The sequence below is a fragment of the Cardiocondyla obscurior genome, linkage group LG05 (assembly GCF_019399895.1).
Source record: "Cardiocondyla obscurior isolate alpha-2009 linkage group LG05, Cobs3.1, whole genome shotgun sequence".
Lineage (NCBI taxonomy): Eukaryota > Metazoa > Arthropoda > Insecta > Hymenoptera > Formicidae > Cardiocondyla > Cardiocondyla obscurior.
In genome coordinates, this window is record NC_091868.1 from 4,064,335 (window position 1) to 4,083,614 (window position 19,280).

Below are 19,280 nucleotides of genomic sequence, written 5' to 3' on the forward strand. Positions count from 1 at the left end.
GGTTAAGATTGACAATAAAGTTTTATTTCGCACTTACACTAACGCAAGGTGCTGCATGGCGCTGTCTCTGCTTCCGGGTTTTCTCGTCCCCTTTTCCTTCCGGTCCTCGTCCACGGCTGTCCGTTCCTTCGAGTGGCTGCGGCCGGGTTGCTGCTACCTTGGCTTGTCTCTCAGCTGGTCGGCTTCTCCGGTGTCGAGCGCGTGCGATATCGGCAGAACCGCTGCTTGTGCTGTCCTAGTCTTCTTCTTATGTATAGGGTGAGTCCGATTTCTCACTTTTTTTTTTTTCTTTTGTTTCAGAAATCTTCTATATGGCCCGTCGCGAATAGGAGGACGTCGCCGAAGCGGTGCCTCGCCGGGGGGCGGATCCCACCGTTGCCACCAAAATGTTGCACCAGGACGGTGCAAGGGGTCCGTCCTCCCGGTTTTCTTGTATTCCGCGAGGACCAAATAAATTGTAAACTCCCTTTTTACGTAGATGTTCTTTATTTCCCTCTATTTGTTTGCTCAGACTTCGGGCAGCGTTACCCCGGAGTAGTAGTTATTAGAATGACCCGCGGGCGTTCGGTGGCCGCGGGTTTTATACGCGACTGTTGCTAAGGCGGAAAAGCAACAGTCCGCGGATTTCGGGCGCATAGGACAGTGACCGCGTTCGGTCATTGCCTATGCGAAAAAGTGCAAGGCGTCGATCGGTCAGCGGATTCCGCGATCGGAAGATCCGATCGACGCTGGTTGTTAACCCGGCCTGTGCCTTCGCGTGCACGGCCTTGCTGTTGCCAAGGTCGGGTTACAACATTCTGTTTTCTTGCTAGAATGAAATATATCTTAATAAAATTTTATATCTTGAGTAGAAAAGTGAAAATCCGTTAGAGACAATTCTCGTGAATGACTATTTGCCTAGTTTACTTGGTTTCGCATTCTCTATCGTTGTGCCAAGCCACATTTAATTCCCTTTATTCGTTTTTGATATTTTAATCAAAACATCCCAGAATCTGCATCGAAAAGTCGTACTATGGTGTAAAATTCAAAATCGGTTCTAGGCGTGCTACAGACTTGCTCGAGAGCTTAAAATACGTGGTTTTACTTCCTTTATTACTATACCAAGCGCCGTTTAATTCGCGTTTTCCGTTTTCTTGCTAGAATGAAATATATTATAATAAAATTTTATATCTTGAGTAGAAAAGTGAAAATCCGTTAGGGACAATTCTCGTGAATGACTATTTGCCTAGTTTACTTGGCTTCGCATTCTCTATCGTTGTGCCAAGCCACATTTAATTCCCTTTATTCGTTTTTGATATTTTAATCAAAACATCCCAGAATCTGCATCGAAAAGTCGTACTATGGTGTAAAATTCAAAATCGGTTCTAGGCGTGCTACAGACTTGCTCGAGAGCTTAAAATACGTGGTTTTATTTCCTTTATTACTATATCAAGCCCCGTTTAATTTGCCTGTTTCTTTTTTTTGCTAGATTGAAATGTTACTTAGTAAAATTTCATATTTTTAGTTAAAAAGTAAAAATCCGTTTGGAACATCGTTCATTGATATTTAATAGCTTAAATTACATAGCTCCGCGTTTTCTTTTATTGTGCCAAGTTTTATTTAATTCGTTTGTACCGTTTTTATTTTATTAATGATCAAGTAACGACATTTTTCATTTATGTTTAACTATTTTTACGTTTTAAAATTTCTTGTTCCTGTCTGATAATTTGCAAAAATTTTTAATTGTTTAATTTTGAAATTTATATAATTTGTTGCATTCTGTTGTTAGTCGATGAATGAAATATTATAGAAATGTTTATCTAAGTGTTTATTATCTTTAATTAAAATTTTTTTGTTATTATATATATCATAAATTGCAATAGTTATAAATAACATTCAAGAACTTTGCATTTTTAAATCACAGTATAAAAATAATGCTATAAAATTATTTAGGTCGCCAAAGTACCCAAAGTCGTCAAAGTACACGATTTACCATTACGGTTACTTTGACGACCGTCGTCAAAGTATCCGATTTATATATAAAATTATGACGACGGTCGTCAAAGGATCCAGAAGGGGCCAAAGTAGCCGATTCGTATGTAAAAAAGTCAAAGTAGCCGATTGACATACATACATATATATATATATATATATATATATATATATATATATATATATATATATATATATAAGGTAACTGGGGGGGTTCCTGACACTGTTGCAGTTTCTGACACTAACGGTATATTTATATTTGTAATAAATACAGTTTTTGTCAAATATAAAAACATTTACAACTAAATTAAAGAGCATTTTTTAATTAACGACCGTCGGGAGTCGTAAAATAAAATTATGAGGCTCGTAAAAACTCGTATTGTGTTAAATAAATGCGTTGCCTTTGAAGAAGAAAAACTTGGAGAAAGAAAAAGGCTTCAGGCATTGACCTGTCATCAGGCACGCGAACGATCCGAGACAATGAAGACATAATATGACATATAATTAACGCGAGGGAGCTGTCGCTAATAATAAAACAGGCTCGGCCAGATGCGAAGGCACGAGCTGCTATAATCTCCGTTTACTTAACGGTTATTAATAAAAAGCAAGCGTTATCTCTTGGCCAGTAATATGCGTTTCAATGCTTATCAACACCATGTGTTCTTCGTGGAGTGCACATGCATACACGACGGTGGGCGCTTACAAAGAGACTTTACAGATGAAATCTCGCGGTCTTTTCTCGATCGCCAAACCTCAAACCAAACGAGAGACGAGAAAACGCTGTTTGCTAAATTAATAAAGTGATTAATTTATTACACGTCGTTCGCTATAAATTCTGCAATTATCGCGAAAGTATTCGTTGAGTCTCACATCTATCGATTGTTATTCTTCTAAATAAAGAAGGGAAGGAGAGAAAAAAAAAGGTGTGACCCTTTGAAGAGCTAGAACTCGGGTAGTTTTGATTTTAGCGCGAGATGTCATGAAACATATCGATAGAAACTTCTCGAAGGGCTATAAAAATTATAAAAAGAAAGAGAGAAAGAAAAAAAAAGAAAAAATTATTCTTATAGACTGCCCTAGACTCTATAATGCCCTCAAGTTTTCTCTTGCCCGGTCTTTCTATCTTATTACCGCCCTGACTCTTATTATTTATTTAGATGACGAGGTATTATTCCTATCGCATCCCGTTTCTTTCGTTTTATTCAGAAGCCGCGTCGAGATATCGCGCCGCGGTGAAGACGAGTCCTCTGTGTCGGTCATTAAATACATAATCCATAGCCGAAAGACGATAGCGATTTCAGGATATTTCGTATATATAGAATCGAGCATGCAGTCGCCGTCGTAGATAAATATTATTGCAAGTTTTGAGCGCAAGTTTCCGAACCACTTGATAGTATAAATACATCGCATCAAAGGCAGAGGCGAAAACGTACGCATTGCATTGTCGAATACGCCAAGTGAGACGCGGGGCGTATTTCCTACGTGTTTCCTTTTCGTATCCTCGTTCTAAATTTTAGAAGGAGAAACACGCAGGTGGAGTCTAAAAGCGGCAGAGTTTTTGAGAAAATTAATAAAAGACACGATTAGCGTCGTTTACGATCGCTTTATATTGATCGGATTTTTCCACGAGAAGGGTAATGTAGAGTTAATTGAAGAGAGCGACGCGAAAGGAAAAGTGATTAAAAGTTAAGTAGTCAGGACAAAGATATCTTGTGTAAAGAATACGCAAACCTCGGTTCTAATTGTAAAAGAAGAAAATAGATGAGATATCGAGTGAAAACGGCTGTTTATCCTTTTCACGCGTAAGTTCTAATGTTAAATTTAAATAAATAAATTCAATATTTTTTTTAATTAGAGGCCTGAATAGATTCGAATTGAATTGAACGTGAAAAGATGCGATTTAATCGCGCGAGATGAATGACGAGGACAAATTGGAATTATTTCTCGGTATACAACGACGTAGGACAATGTTTGAAAGTAAAAGAGAAATAACGAAAGATATTATGTACTTTCCGACGACTGGACGATTCGTCGTTTGCAGAGGGCACGCTTCAACGGCTTTGATTTTGACGCCTATCGCACGAATATTTTGAACCAAGATACCTACATTTTGCATCAGACGGATGGGAAAATTGCTTCTAGTTGCCGAGGTGATGTTTGTAAATCATATCGAAATGCACGGTGGGTCCAATGAAACGCAGTTCAAACGCCTGACCTAGTTTACTCAGTTACTCCGCGCATCTCAAAACTTTGATAAAGCTTTCCGTGAAAACCGCGATGACCAACGATCGTCCGTCGGATGGAAATCAAGTCCGTTACTTGGGAAAGCGGATATAGGCTACTTGAAAATTACAGGGAGAATTCGCATTTAAATTTAAGACACAATCCGGCTAGAAATTCTAAGAGCAGCGCGTCGCAAGATCAAGGTCGCCAATGAGGTTTAACGTTTCTATAAATAGACATTTGAAAAATCCCCGATGATAAAAGGCAACGCGCTTTTCTAGGTGATGCCTATCGCCGGGATCTCTTGCGGCTGCACATAGGGAGGGGGATCGTGTCGGGCGACGATAGCAATAAACAACAGAGCGGTGGCGTGCAACGCGCGTCATTACGCAACGCCGTGTAATTTCAGTGCGCGAAATCCAAGCGGTCGGGATTCGGCCGTGTTAAGAAATTTCGCAAGTGCCAAACGGCGGCGCTCGTCTTAGCGTTCGCGACCTTGGCACCGACAATTCCGCGAGGATCATCATCATTCTACATCTCTCTCTCTCTCTCTCGCGGATTTGTGCACGCTGAATAATTCAACGGGCGCGGCGGCGCTGGCACCGGCTAACCAAGTTACACGATTCGCAATCCCTCCCCGCGAGATTAATAACACTTATTGCCGGCCCGCGTGACGAATTAAAAGATCTCCCGATAAAGAGACGCCCGGATTTGGTTTTGTCTTTTTTTTTTTTTTTTTTTTTTACGCAAAAACGACGCGATTGATTTCGATGAAGCGTTTAATTCGGCGTTAGATTTCTTTTCCGCGGAGTGTTCGCGTGTGGAATCGTTCCGGGCAATTATTAAGCGTCGTGATGCGCGAACATTTAGACGCGAAGCACGTGTTACGAATATAGTATACCCCGATATACGTGCAAGAGTCCGCAGTGCTCGCGGTTCTCCGGGTGTATAGGCAAGAAATATATATGTATAACTCGTGTCTGTTGAAGAACGTGAAAAGAAAAAAAAAAAAAAATTGCGCAGGATTTAAAGCGTGCATGATTAATACGGTGTATAGAACGGACTCCTCTCGGCATACGTTGCCAATAATTCACCTTGCATACGAGCGTACGACTACGTGTATTAATCATGTCCGGTGCGCCTGCACTCTCGGCAAACAATATCCGATTCTTTTTGTTTACGTGGTTTATTTGCAGGAAAACGGCCTCTCACGCTCGCCCCGAGAACAAAAGATCCTACGTGTCGTTGACGTTTCCCTGCAAAGTTGCGGACATGTAACACGTGATCGTGCACGAGACTAGCCGCGAGATCGAACGGTCAATCGATCGTACGATTAGTGCAGCTTCCAGCAATCCAGCTACTAACGATGGAATAAAATTCCTACTTCTTTGGCGAGAGTTTATTAGGAGGCGAGAAACGTTCAATGACACTTTTTACCCTCCGATAAGACGCAAGGCCGATTCAGGGTCTGAGAAAACGTAAGTCTGTTAAATTCTGGATTAACGACCGGCGACTGCAGTAGCAAAATAAATTCGTTAACGTTTAACTTGCGACTTCCTAAATTTCTTAATACGTGCGGAATCCACGTTGCCTCGTTGGAAGCAGGTTGTTGAAACAATAACGCGTAATTTTTTTTTTTTTCTACGCCCGACGTAGGAAAGGGTTAAACGAGCATTCCCAAAGCATTAAGAGCGTGAAACGGTGCAACGGAGCAACAGCCCCAGGGTCGTTTCTCTCCTCATCGTTGTATCTATAAACAAAAGTCCCTGAAACGAAAACTGCCTACTTCCGAGCAATAAAAAGCAATGTCGTAATCATCGTGATTTAACGACATTGACTCGGCTACCGGGCGGGAAGTTATCGCGTATGTGAAATTAATGTTTTGATATCGGACCTCCCGATCTCCGAAAGAAACGCTGGAAATCGCCGTCATGTGATATCAAGACGAGACGGCGAATGCAACTTCCGTCGTACCTCCGCGAACGTTGCCGCGCGGTATTGTAAGGTCTTTTACGTTGCCTTTATGAATAATCACACGAGCGGTTTCTTTGACACTGACTTCTTATTTTATTATGTTGTAAAGTATGTACAATAAAGTTACAGAAATCTCGCGGTCGTTATCTATCTCTATATCTTTTCCGCGTCGGCTATTTTTCGTTTCGTACGAGACCCGTATCTTCTCTCGACTGACTCCAGTCGCTCCTTTCCGAATTCACCTGCCCCCGACCTGTATTTTTCCCCCGTTGATCTAGCTCGGCGCGCTATTTTCACGAGCCGACCTCGTGTCGGCGTATTGTTCGCGCGGGTCGACCGCTTGTCGATCCCAACGGCCTTACAACTCGGCCATTCTACCTTGTTCATCGCCCTCGAGGAACCAAGTTACCATTCCTGTTTTCCAGCTTACATATATTTTTTTTTTTTTTTTTTTTTTTTTTAACTAAAACGCATACAAAGAGATCTCTTATTACTAACGCAACACAAACTTAACGCTCCACATTATTGTTTTCCGCCTACATATGCACATTTATTTAGTTTTTTTTTTTTTTTTGCTTATACAGGGTGTCCCAAACAATGTGTCACTCCCAAAAACTATGGGTAGAAAATTGAAATCTAAGACGAAAAGTCAAATGCAATTTTTAAAAATTCTTAATAGTTTTCGAGAAAAAAATTAAAATATACAGGGTGTCCCAAACAAGATGTCACTCCCAAAATATACGGGTAGGAAATTTAAATTGGAGACGAAAAGTTAAATTCAATTTTGTAAAATTATGAACCGTTTTTGAGAAAAAAATTAAAATATTTTGGCGTTAGAGCGACAAGGAAGTTGCGAGGTAAGAGTGAGCGCGCAAAAAAATGGGTGGAGTCACCGAGGAATGATAAGCGAGCGACACGCAGCAAGCAAGAAGAAAAGAATGCAAGCGAGAAGAAATGAATGCAAGCGAGAAACGTTTGTGAGTAAAAGATATAACAATCGCGCTCGCAATTGAATTGATCAAAATTACGAACAAATTTTTTTTACTTTTTATTTATTTTTAGTACATTTTGCCATCATTTCCGCACCACCTTGCGGTAGATGGCATGGCGCGTTTTTTTTATAGTGGTATCCCCGGGAGGCCTAGTCCACTCTTAAAAATTTAATCTAACATTTGTTCAAAATGTCCCCCTCTTTGTCGTACGCACATATCGGCTCTTCGATAAACATCTCTTGTTGCGTGCTGTACCATGTCCGGCGAAATGGTCGCAAAAGCCGCAACAATGGCTTCCCGGACTTCATCTACTGTGCCATTTCGTCGTGGCTCGACCAAATTTTTTACGTGTCCCCATAAAAAAAATCAAGGACGGTTAAATCAGGTGATCGCGGCGGCCAGGCAATTGGACCACCGCGACCTATCCATTTGTCGGGAAACCGCTCGTTTAATTCTTCCCGCACTATAGCACTCGAATGAGCCGGTGCTCCGTCATGTTGAAAAATCATATTTCTTCTTATTTGAAGCGGCACATTTTCAAGAAGTGCATATAATTCATTTTTAATAAAATTTTTATATGCGATTCCCGTTAATCTATGTGGGAAAAAATATGGACCGATCTGGAAATAATGAAAGGAAATATTTCAGTTACAAAATAATAAAATAATTTTTTCTATTTACAACTTACCACTTGATTTCCGATGACTCCAGCCCATACATTTATACTCCACCGATATTGGAACGATCCCTGACGAATGGCATGCGGATTTTCGTCTGCCCAAATTAACCGATTCTGCGAGTTAAAAATGCCATTCGGCGTGAATGTGGATTCGTCTGTCCATAATATTTTGTCACAAAATGACATGTTTTGCTGACATTGTGCAATAAATCCTGCAAAAAAATTTTTTGACGAATATTACAACGCTTTTAAATTACCGTGAATACTAATAGTTAATAAAAATACCTTGACAAAAATGAATTCGAGATTCAAAGTCCCTCGGCATAAGTTGTTGCACCCGCTGGTAATGATACGGGTACAACGCATTATACCGTAAGGTACGATGGACCGAGTTCTTTGGTAAATTCAGTAGGTACGCCGCACGACGAATGCTCGTTTCTGGGTGTCTGAAGAAAAGGTCAAGGGTTCTTTCTTCGTCTTGAATCTGGCGACGTAGAGGGGTATTTTTACTATCGTGCACAAAACATCCCGTTTCGCGTAATTTGTTCACAACACGCAGAATTGTTCTGTTACACGGATGACGTGCATGCCTGGCGAAACGTTCAGCATAAATTTCGGCTGCACGGTTTGCGTTTTCACCCGCTCATCCATACGCAATTATCATTTCCGTATATTCTCGCGGAATATACATTGCCATCTTCGTAATTTGTTGCAACACGAATGAATTCGAAGCGACTGCATCAAAGACACGACTCTAAAAAAAAGTTGCAACAAATCGACAACTGACAAAAAATGGTTGCCACTGACAACAATTTTTCTGATTTTTTTTTTTTTTTTCTTATGCAGTCACTTTAAATTCATTATTCGTATTGTAACAAATTATAAAGATGGCACAGTATACTCCGGAAATGATAATTGCGTATGGATTAGCGGGTAAAGACGCAAATTTTGCAGATTTTGCGTGTTGCGCATAAGTTACGCGAAACGGGATGTTTTGTATTGTTACGTCAGGAAGGTTAATTTTGTTTAATTAATTAATTGGAAGGAATTCCTCGGAATGGACTTTGCCGGTAGGGTAGGAAAGTGACGTACCACCGAATTTATGTGTGATTCGAAATTTGAATCTACACAATTTTACGCGCAGATTATTTTCGGATTTCAATTGAGCGCGTAAGTGGTTCTTTTTGGAGAAAGGAAATGAATCCTTATTCTCTGGGATAGAACCAGGCGTGATTGATCGCTTAGACAGGATAATTTAGGGTAATAATAAAATAATTAAGTCACGATTTGAATAACACAAAATTAACAATTTAATTCTAAGTAAATGACTCTAATTACAAAATTAAAAATAATCCATACGAAGACAAATAAACAATTTAGAAAATTCAATTAGCTCGTTTGAGATATAAAAATAATGTGAAAGTTTTTACGGAACAAATTAAATAATAAGAAAAAGGTTGTAGGCGAATGAACAGATATAATTTTAACATAACGGAGTTGAGTATTTACATTATATACATGAGTGTGAGCGTGTGTGTGTGTGTGTGACTGTTTAAAAATAATTAGTCTAGAGTGACCTCCTCGATTTCCACCACCCTCGCCGTGGATCTCGGGAAAACCAAGTCTATCAATCGCATCGGGGCCAGGAAAGGAAATTCCACCCCGGGATAGTAGATGAAAAAGTGAGAATCAGGATCAGACCGAGCTGCCTGAATCCTGATCTCCTCTGGTTCGAAGTGGTCAGGGCCGATGGAGAAAGCCCTTTCCGGGACAGGATCTGTCCACGGAGTACAGGCCCTGCGGAGGAGCTCCAGAAGAGGATCTATAACCTCTCTTGGTTCTGGACGCTCCTCGAGGATCTCTATACTCGGGACCGGAGATGGAGGTTGATCGGGGAAGTCTACTTCTGGGAGAGAGATAGAGTCATCTTCGCCCAGAGAGTCGGCTTCCTCAGGTTCGACGGGAAAAGGAGGTGGTGAGAGAGGAGAGGAGCAGGCTCTTGGCTCATCTCCGGGAAACCGTGGCTCGGAGACGAGGGAAGAATTCGGGGTATAAGAAGGAGTCGTGGGGCGGAATTGTTCCGATCCCGGCTCCGTAGACTGAGTTGAAAAATTGAGCTCGTTGGAAGGATTCGCAATAGAATTGTCTCGGCACTCCTCTTCTTCCGGGAAATAACCGTGTAACGGCTCCGGATCGCCGTGGATAGGAGATGGTGGCGGAGGGCCCGGACGAGGAGACCAAGGTCTCTCCTCGTGGCGCGCGGGAGACACGAAAACCTCTTCACTTGGTGCCGCCGCGAGCAGATATTGAATGAAGAAGCGGCGGACCAGCTCCCTCAAATTTTTGATTTGCTTATTCCGTCGCGCCCGACTCTTCTTCAAAGTTTTCTTATTGTGAGATTCCACTAAAATTATTAATTGATTTTAATTAAATTTGAACTGAATTTTGGAAAGTTTAATAACAATGGAGTGAAGGAGATTCGTCACCGACGAATTCCGAAGGCCTCGACCCGCCCATGAGAGATTCCGCGTAATCTATCTTTGGCGAGAATCGCTTGCCGATTCTTTAGCCGAGAACAGTCGCCAAAGTTCCAGCAATATTTCGCGGCGTTAACCACAGAAAATCGCTAGTTATTCGACAGCATGTCTCAACCGGTGTTCGGAAGCAAATATTCTCGCACATTTAACGGATTACGGGAACAATCAAAACAGAATCAAAACCGCGGAGCCTCGACTCGGACATTTCTTTCTCTCTTAGACAACACTTGGAAACAATTAATTAAGAAATATATTTAGTGGAATCGTGTTTTTCGTCAGGATACATATTAAATCGTTGGAACTTACTTTGTAGGAGATCTTCAAACTGCTTCCTCGATAGGTTTGGATCGACTTGCACACTCAAAGCACTCACGTTAGATTTAAGTAAACTGATTCGGCTTGTGGCTGAGATGCAAAGAGCGAGCTCAGCCTGAGCACAAGATTTTATAAGTTCGGAAAAAGGGAGGACTCTTCCCGAATTTTCATTTTTCTGAAATTCTAATCTCTCATTTGCAGAGCTTATTCCTCCACTTTTCCTATCTCAAAATTATTGGGCATTCGCACCTCATCCCTTCTCTATTTCTTAAACTTTTAAGTTTTCGCCCTTAGTTTCTAAATTTTGGTGAGGAGTTCCCGAAATCCATTGGTTTTAAGGAAGTAATGTGCCTACGAAGCACCCCCGCTTCAACGAGTTACCCCTTTCGAGCCTTCCAGAATTTTTCTATCATTTCCATCGAGAGATGGTAGGGTAACTTTTACATTCCATACAACATATGGTTACCTGGTTTTATTGCCTTTGCCTGCGCCACATACTCCGGTAATTTCGGGCCTCTCGCGCCCTTGGTTTTTCTAAAGCTCAGGATCGGTACGCAATTACAATTTTAAGAAAAAAGTTATTTTTCTTTTCCTGTGACAGACAGGTTATCAAACTTGAAATATTTATGAGCTCTTAAATTTTGATTTTTTGTGTTATGTCTAGATAAATTCTTTGTCTGACATTCGTTGGCGCCCGTTTGCAATTTGTTGCATGTTTTTTATGCCTTCACGCAACAAATTGCCCCGGAATATGTGGACGTCTGTTGAATTATTTTCTGAAAGGCTCTGAAGTTCCCTTTTTTTTTATGTTACAATGGACTACGGTCTACCTTCCCCTTAACTAAAATTTTAATATACGTCGAAAAAAAGAGACGCGGAGTCGGAGACGTAACACCCCCCGACTTAGACAAATGTTGGGGTTTTAATTCGCAACATTTGCATAGAGTAAGGATTTCTCTTTTTTTCGTAATTTTATACTGAGTTCTAAAACATTATTTTTTTTTTTTTCTTTTTAGGCTATCATTTTTATGTATATTTTTTTAAAATTTTTTCTTTAATTTTTCGTTTGTTTATTTCTCTGTACATATATACAGGGTGTATCATTCCATATTGACAAACTGTCAGAGTTAGATAGGTCTCGTGGATACAAGTTAATAAGTCCTGTGCCGTTTTGCAAAATTCTCAATAGTTATTGAGAAAAGCGCAAGAGCGACAAGGAAGCTACGCGTGAGTGAGCGCGACAGGCGACGGCACCATTTTTAGCTACTCGCCTGTCGCGCTCACTCATGCGTAGCTTCTTTGTCGCTCTTGCGCTAGACAAATTAATTTTTTTCTCAATAACTATTGAGAATTTTGCAAAACGGCACAGGACTTATTAACTTGTATCCACGAGACCTATCTAACTCTGACAGTTTGTCAATATGGAATGATACACCCTGTATATATATATATATATATATATATATATATATATATATATATATATATATATAAGTAGGGAATAAACACGGGTTCTAATTCATGGGGTAATGAGCGGGGCGCGGGGACGGGGGAAGGATCTACAGCAAGAGAAGCGCTGGGAGGGGGAATCTCACAGGCGTAGAGACGAACGAGTCACCCCACTCTTTTTCTCTAATGTCTCTACGCCAGTGAGATTCCACCTCCCTGCGCTCCTCTTGCTGTAGATTTTTCCCCCGTCCCCGCGCCCCGCTCATTGCCCCAAGAATTAAAACTCTTCCCTGCGCTCCTCTTGTTGTAGATCCTTCCCCCGTCTCCGCGCTCCACTCATTGCCCCAAGAATTAAAACTCACATGTCAGCGAAAATCTTACGCACCGCCCATTTTCGCACCGACCATTTTTATTACGCACTAACCATCTTTACGCATCCGAGAATCCGCGCATTGTCCCCGAAAATTGAATAAAAAATTATTTTTAATATAAAATTTTTGCTCACCAATTAGTTGGGCCGCTTTCGTTTGACGAACGGTAGGTCGTCGTCGATGAACGCAAAGCGCCTCGTATGGCCGCACAAATGTAGACGCTTGTCTACAATGTACGCTCCGTCGTCGCCAACTCTTGGCGTCCTGTCGACGACAACCTCGTCGACTTTTCTTGTGCGGACGTACTCGTGCAACCGGTCGCCCTGATATACGTCCAGCAACGCGACGTTGTTCTTCTTGTGCGTGTTGCCCCACAAACCGCCCGAACTGAATACGTTTTTCGCGCCTATTTCCCTATTAAAGATGTGGTGAATAATTGAATTACACCTGTCCATCGCGCGATACGTTTCGTTCACGACTGGCAGCTATGAGCTCGTCGCATAATCGCGATGCATAAAAAATGCTTATGCGAAAAGAATGCATTTTTTTCAATGCGCATTTGGTGGCGAGACTACACTCAGGTGACGAGACCATAATACCGAGAAATTAAAATGCAAACGTAGCAAGACCAGGAGACGGTAGAAATTTTATTTCATTAAGAACAGCGGTGCATACATTAATAAAATAAAAAATTTTTTTAATATTACTTTTATTACATATTTTATATTTACATTTAAACACTATTCACAGAAAAGATAAAATATCATTTTACTACATCTTTTAACGCTGTATTTATTAAGAAAAGTACATAAGAATGAAATTTTTTAATAATCATTAATATATTTTATATGCTAAAGACAAGAGCTAACAGCTCACAATCAATAAATTGGTTTCTATCAAATAAATTGCTAACACGTATTGCATCTACAACATTAGATTGGTTCTTCACAGCTGAAGCGATGTTTGCGAATTGTGCATACTTGACATCAATTTGATTGAGAACTGCAGTCATTCTATCAAAAGTTAATGTGATGCAGTCATCGAGAGTAAGCATCCTGTGATACGTTGATTCAGTCATTAATATATGCACTTTGTTGGATTCCAATCGCAGAAGATTTAAATTATTCATGGTATAGAGTCGTGCTGATACTGAACCGAGTTGTACAAAATCTTCTGGATTTCTGAATTTATTATGAAGAAGATTCAGAATGTTTTCCTGGTATTCACAAAGAGACTTCCAAGCTTCGAGAGATAATACAATTTCATGTCCTCGGGTGTCACCGATAGCGATCTCAACATAATTTTGCGAGCCAACGTTCACACCAATTTCGAGATATTTATAACTGGTGGCTGTAAGCGCATAACGTCTGCTTAACAAGCGCGTAGTGCGTTGTTTGGTTGAGGTGCTGTAAAAGTTTTTTTATATAAAAAATTGAAAAAAAATTTGCGCAAAATTAATACTCACACATTATTTGAATATGATGTCGATGATGATGTGCTAGCTACAGCTGGAACGTAGAAGTCCATTTTGTATGCAGTGTCTTCAGCGTGAACAAATACGACTAATGCTGTAGTTTAATTTTGGCCTCGAATTTATACACAAGCCCCCACTATAATTGCTATCATTATTAATATAAAATGCATTAATCAGCAAGAATGATTTTATCGACAATGTTCTTTCTATGTATTATATGCAACACATATTGGACATATATAGCATGGAAATATTGTATACGTTGGAAGTCTGCAATTGGTGCATGATCTTCCACATAATGCACCGAAAATATCTATTTCATGTTTGACAATAGATTGCATTGTTTCACCATCATTTAAATTAGTCATGCATGATGCACACAGCACAGTATTTCCAATTAACGAGCAATAATAAAAAGTTATCATACAATGTCTGGTTTGCCCATTAAGTGCGCGAATTCGCGGTGAATTTAATGTCACACATATGCGATCTTCGAGGTCCTCACTTTGATCACTCACATAGTCACTGTCATCAGACAATGTGGAATTATCATCGTCGTCAGATAAATCTAAGTCCATTAATACATTTTGGCCTCCGTCTTGTTCTTTTTCTTCATCAGATAAGTCCATAATTACGTTTAAATCAACCATTTTTTCATATAAAAATATTTTTTAATTGCGGCTTACGTTTAAGTGAACAATTAATATACATATATGCGTGAAAAAACTCGGTGGTTTTTATATTAGCTATACATCGCCGGTGGGTGGGATTATAATTTTGTGAGAACGGCGGCAGCGAATAAGCGCTAAAAGTCGCATGCGTAAAGCCAATAAGATTATTTTAATGTAGTGAGATCAATGGATATATATAAAATATGCAAATTATGCATTTTATAAGTTCAAAGCACTGTACGAGAAGAATGAAGGTGATGTATCAGATGACAAATGTTTGCTAATCCATTGTAAGCGCTAAAACGTTGCATATGCAATTTGCAAAAGCTAATAAGTTCAATGCACTGTGAGAGAAGAATAAAAGAGATGCATTTGATGAATAAAATGGTAATTGGATCTATCATATAATACCACACATAGTGGTAATTTGATAACTCATTTGCGAAGTTAATAAGTTCAATGCACTGAGAGAAGAATAAAAGTGATGCATCCAGTGAATAAAATGGTAATTTGATCGATTGCATGTAAATGGTAACTTGATCAATCATTTCGTAGAAATTATAAGTTTGACGAACTCCATGATCTCTGAAATCAGCATATTCTCATTTCGTAGAAATTATAAGTTTAATGAACTCCGCGATCTTTGAAATCAGCACATTTGTTTGATGCACTGCAAGATTCTCAGAATATATAAGATGAATGTAAAATTATGCATTTTGGTAAAAAATGAGAAATTTTAATGTGCCATAAAAATGGTGACAAATGTTTAAAAATATAAACTTAGCAGTTACGTGAAACAATTAAAATAAAAATATCGTTGTGAATGTGTAGTAATATGTAATTGCCACAATGAAATCATTGAACTTGCTAAAATGTAAACTCAGCATTTTTATTATGTGATGCAGTGAAACAACGTATAAAAGTATGGGCGAGTGCATGAGTTTAATCATTAGTCATACATAAATCTTGGGAGTAATAATGGATCAGTTAGAGCAAGAGCTGATGGCACAAGCAGATCAATTAAATTCAAGTAATGAATTTTGCGTATGGCAGCAACAATGTGAGGAATATATTGAGTCGCTGGAAGAACAAAATCGAAATAAACGCCCAAGATTATCCGTCGGCGCTCAAAATTCAATTGTTGCGCGTATTGCCCGTATTGAAAGTTTAATAGATTTAACGCAGCGGCGTTTTGTTCACGAAGGTGCTGGATATAATTCATGTAAGGCGGGACTTCGATGGTGTAAGATTGACACTGCTTTTAAAAGTCGCATATTAACTGGTGCAGTAGTCAATTTAAAATATATTGAACCTCAACAGTTTCTTGAAGATGCTCGAGACATTGTGCTCGAACATGTGCAAAATGTTATGCGTGAACATCGTAATGTGAAAATAAATACTGTGTTCAATGGTGAATTTGTAGCAAGTGCAAAAACCTCAAATAAATGTGTATGTACGAGAAATTGTGAACTCTTTCAAACAAGTAATTTACAAGAATGGTATAACTCACATGTCATTGAGTCCATTCTTGCATCTTTAGATGAGTTTCAAGAACGTGATAGCGGTTGGGCATTATCACGCATACAAAATTTAATCGTAAATGTAAATAAATACAATCCATTGCATGCTGGGTGTTATATTAAATTACCTCGAGAAATTGAAAAGAAACGAGCAATAATCAATGTGAAATCTACAGATAATGCTTGTTTTGCATGGGCAGTTGTGGCCGCTCTATATCCAGCTAACGCGCATACTGAACGATTAACATCGTATTCGCATTATACAACAGTATTAAATCTTCAAGGTATTAAATTTCCAGTAACTTTAAAACAAATAAAAAAATTTGAGAACTTAAATAATATTTTAATTAATGTATATGGTATTGAAAATAAGCAAATTTTACCATTACACTCGCTGATAAAAAGAGGGAGAGGCATATACATTTGTTATATACACAAGAATGCAATGCTATTGGACATTTTTCTCTGATAAAAAATTTATCTCGCCTCATCAGTTCACAGCAAAGCAAGACGAACAACAAAAAATACTTTTGCGACCGGTAAATATCATCATAATTTTATGTTATAACATTTTACATTATTTAATGGTATATTAATATACTTTTATTATTTTTAGATGTCTGCACTATTTTGGTACCAATGAAAGATTGGAAACCCACAGTGTGGACTGTGGAAAAATTAATAATTGTGCAATTATACTACCAAGTGAAGATGACAAATGGCTAAGTTTTAGTAATTATAACAGGAAGGAACGGATGTCATTTGTTGTATACGCCGATCTCGAATGTACTCTGGAAAAGATGAATGTCAATCCCACAACATCTACATATGCGCAGAATCGTCATAAGGTATTTAGTATAGGATACTATGTATGGTATGGTATGTATTGTCACGATATTTCTCTTATTCTCTCCTCCCGGAGGAGAGAGTCGTGATCAAAAAGGGACGACCGTGCACGGACGAAAAATCCGTGCACCGACGTGCCACGAGGGGTAGGGAGGGAGGAGGGGTCGCGGTACCTCGGCCGTATTCCGGCGCGGGACGGCGGAATCTTGCACGAACACGGATTTTGGGCGCCAGGCACGGGCCTCGCCGTGCCGATTTTTATCTCGGACTAGTTATCCGGTCCTCGACAATTCCTACCGAATTCAAATCGCCGTCACGCGCGGGGGCTAGCCCATTCGAACGGAGAGGGGCGGGGTATAGCACGCGGAATTCTCGGACAAACGGGAACGACGACACAAAATAAGGCGTACGCGAACACGACCATAAACAGAGGATCCGTTTATTATATTCAACGGAACAAACAAAAATATAAAGAAAAATATAACGACAATTAAAGTAAGCACACGAGAGTGAAATCTTCTCGCGTCGGCCCTGGATGTTGTGGTGCCGGCCACGCGTCTCCCCTGTACGCGACGTGCCTCCACGGGACACCGCTGCACGAAAGAACTTACACGAAAACTCGCCTGTCGTCAACGAAATCGCGGGGTTTCAGTTCCCGACCTCGGCCGCTGCCGAGGGCTCTCCGTGTGGACGCGGTGTACGACAGTCTCGCAAATTATTACAATGGTTAGCGCAAATAAACCGGGTCGGTGTCTCCCGCGGGGTCCCGCCACTGGCCTTCAGACGCCCGTAGATTGCCACTTTCTAACGTTAAGTACTAGTCTCATGACAATGATCTATCGAGGAAAATTAACAGGACCACGTGCCCGCTCTATGTGGCCGGGTGTCGTCTAAAGCCGCGTTGGTCTCCCCGGGAGGCGGAGGGCCGTACAATATAATAATTCCGCAGTGCGGGTGGAAGATCTCACCGATAACATCTCGCCGGGTCGCCTCGCGATCTCCTCTCAGTCTCGTTCTGGCACGCTCGCACTCTCTCTCTCTCGCTCTCGCTCTGGCCCTCGCTCTCGCGCTCGCTCGCCAATCTTTTTCTATAGTACGCCCGTAACGCCGGTCGACACGGAAGAGAGCGAGGACCGCGCGAATTTTCGGCACGAGGCCCGGCGTATCCCCACTCTCGCGTCTCGCGGATTTTTCCGCGCGCCACGCCGCCGATTTCCCGCGAGAGCCGCTGCCCTCACAGGGCCCTATCGGTACTAGCCGGTTGGCGCGGGTTTCAGATAGTTCGTTGTCGCAACCATTCTCCCACAGGTGGTTCTTCGGCGTCGAAATGTGTAGGCGGCAAGCCTCCTCCACGGTTCCCGGGATGGGTGGCCTCCCATCCCGGGCCCGTATCCGGTCACCCCTTTTTGTGGAAGTGTGCGCCTTCGCCTATGGTCCGCTCCTCTCGCTCCTCCTCGGCCAGGACAACCCACCGTCTCGGCGACATACGGTAGCAATCATAACACGCAAAATCGCGATCGTTAGTTCTGGTTTCCCAATTAAAGATAAAACCCCCGGAGATTTCCGCAGCCCCTCCTCGCTCTCCCCCCTATTGCACATTTTTCGCGACGCCGCTACGCCTTTGTGACGGTCGCGGGGAGCTGCGACGAAGCAGCGGAAGCCGCCACGTCACAACTCCCCCACGCCGAGAGAGAGAGCGTATCGGGGGTCCTCCACCCGCGGTCCCCGCCTCTCGTGGAGTCTACCTTTACCGCGGGCCCGGCGGAATCTCCGGAGGCGACAGTTCTCAATAGTTTTAAGGTACTAAAATAATTGCCCAGTTTCAGCTTTCGGTATTTCATTTCTTTATTCTCAAGTTTTCCATTACTTTTAAAACGACTATACGCGCATTTCTTCCCTCTACCGGCTGGGAACAAAACAAAAAAAAAATATACTACGTGCGCCTGACGGCGACGTTGGTTCTCTCTTCTTCGCACACTTATTCCTACTACTATACTAGGCTCGCAGAAAATCAAATCTTACAACTAAAGCGTTCACTTAAATAAAAGGTATCTATTAGCAAAACTATCAAACGAGACAACAAACAACAACAAAAAAAAATATTATAGAGAGAGCCATGGAAAAGGAGAAAGAAAAAAAAAATATATTCGGTAGCTTCGCACGCTCTAAACTCAGGTCACAAAAGTAATTAATAGTAACGGGTTAATAATCTCGGTAGCCTCAAGAGGTAACAAAGGAGGGAACAGAAGAGAAAAAAA

General features: G+C 40.9%; 2 protein-coding genes and 1 pseudogene across 2 annotated transcripts; 1 reads left to right on the plus strand and 2 right to left on the minus strand.

Annotated features, from left to right (window-relative positions):
* Window positions 1-7,328: 7,328 nt before the first annotated feature.
* On the minus strand, window positions 7,329-8,105 carry LOC139102776 (uncharacterized; annotated as a pseudogene).
* Window positions 8,106-12,428: 4,323 nt separating this feature from the next.
* Window positions 12,429-14,635, minus strand: LOC139102777 (uncharacterized). Its single transcript, XM_070656910.1, has 3 exons — window positions 14,491-14,635; window positions 13,977-14,079; window positions 12,429-13,917 (listed from the first exon to the last, which is right to left on the minus strand). Exons 1-3 carry the CDS (start codon window positions 14,633-14,635, stop codon window positions 13,356-13,358), a joined length of 810 nt encoding a protein of 269 aa, XP_070513011.1. The 3' UTR covers window positions 12,429-13,355.
* Window positions 13,914-18,325, plus strand: LOC139102468 (uncharacterized). The gene is made up of 2 exons (XM_070656366.1): window positions 13,914-16,715; window positions 16,793-18,325. Exon 1 carries the CDS (start codon window positions 15,635-15,637, stop codon window positions 16,643-16,645), a length of 1,011 nt encoding a protein of 336 aa, XP_070512467.1. The 5' UTR covers window positions 13,914-15,634; the 3' UTR covers window positions 16,646-16,715; window positions 16,793-18,325.
* The last annotated feature ends 955 nt before the right edge of the window (window positions 18,326-19,280 follow it).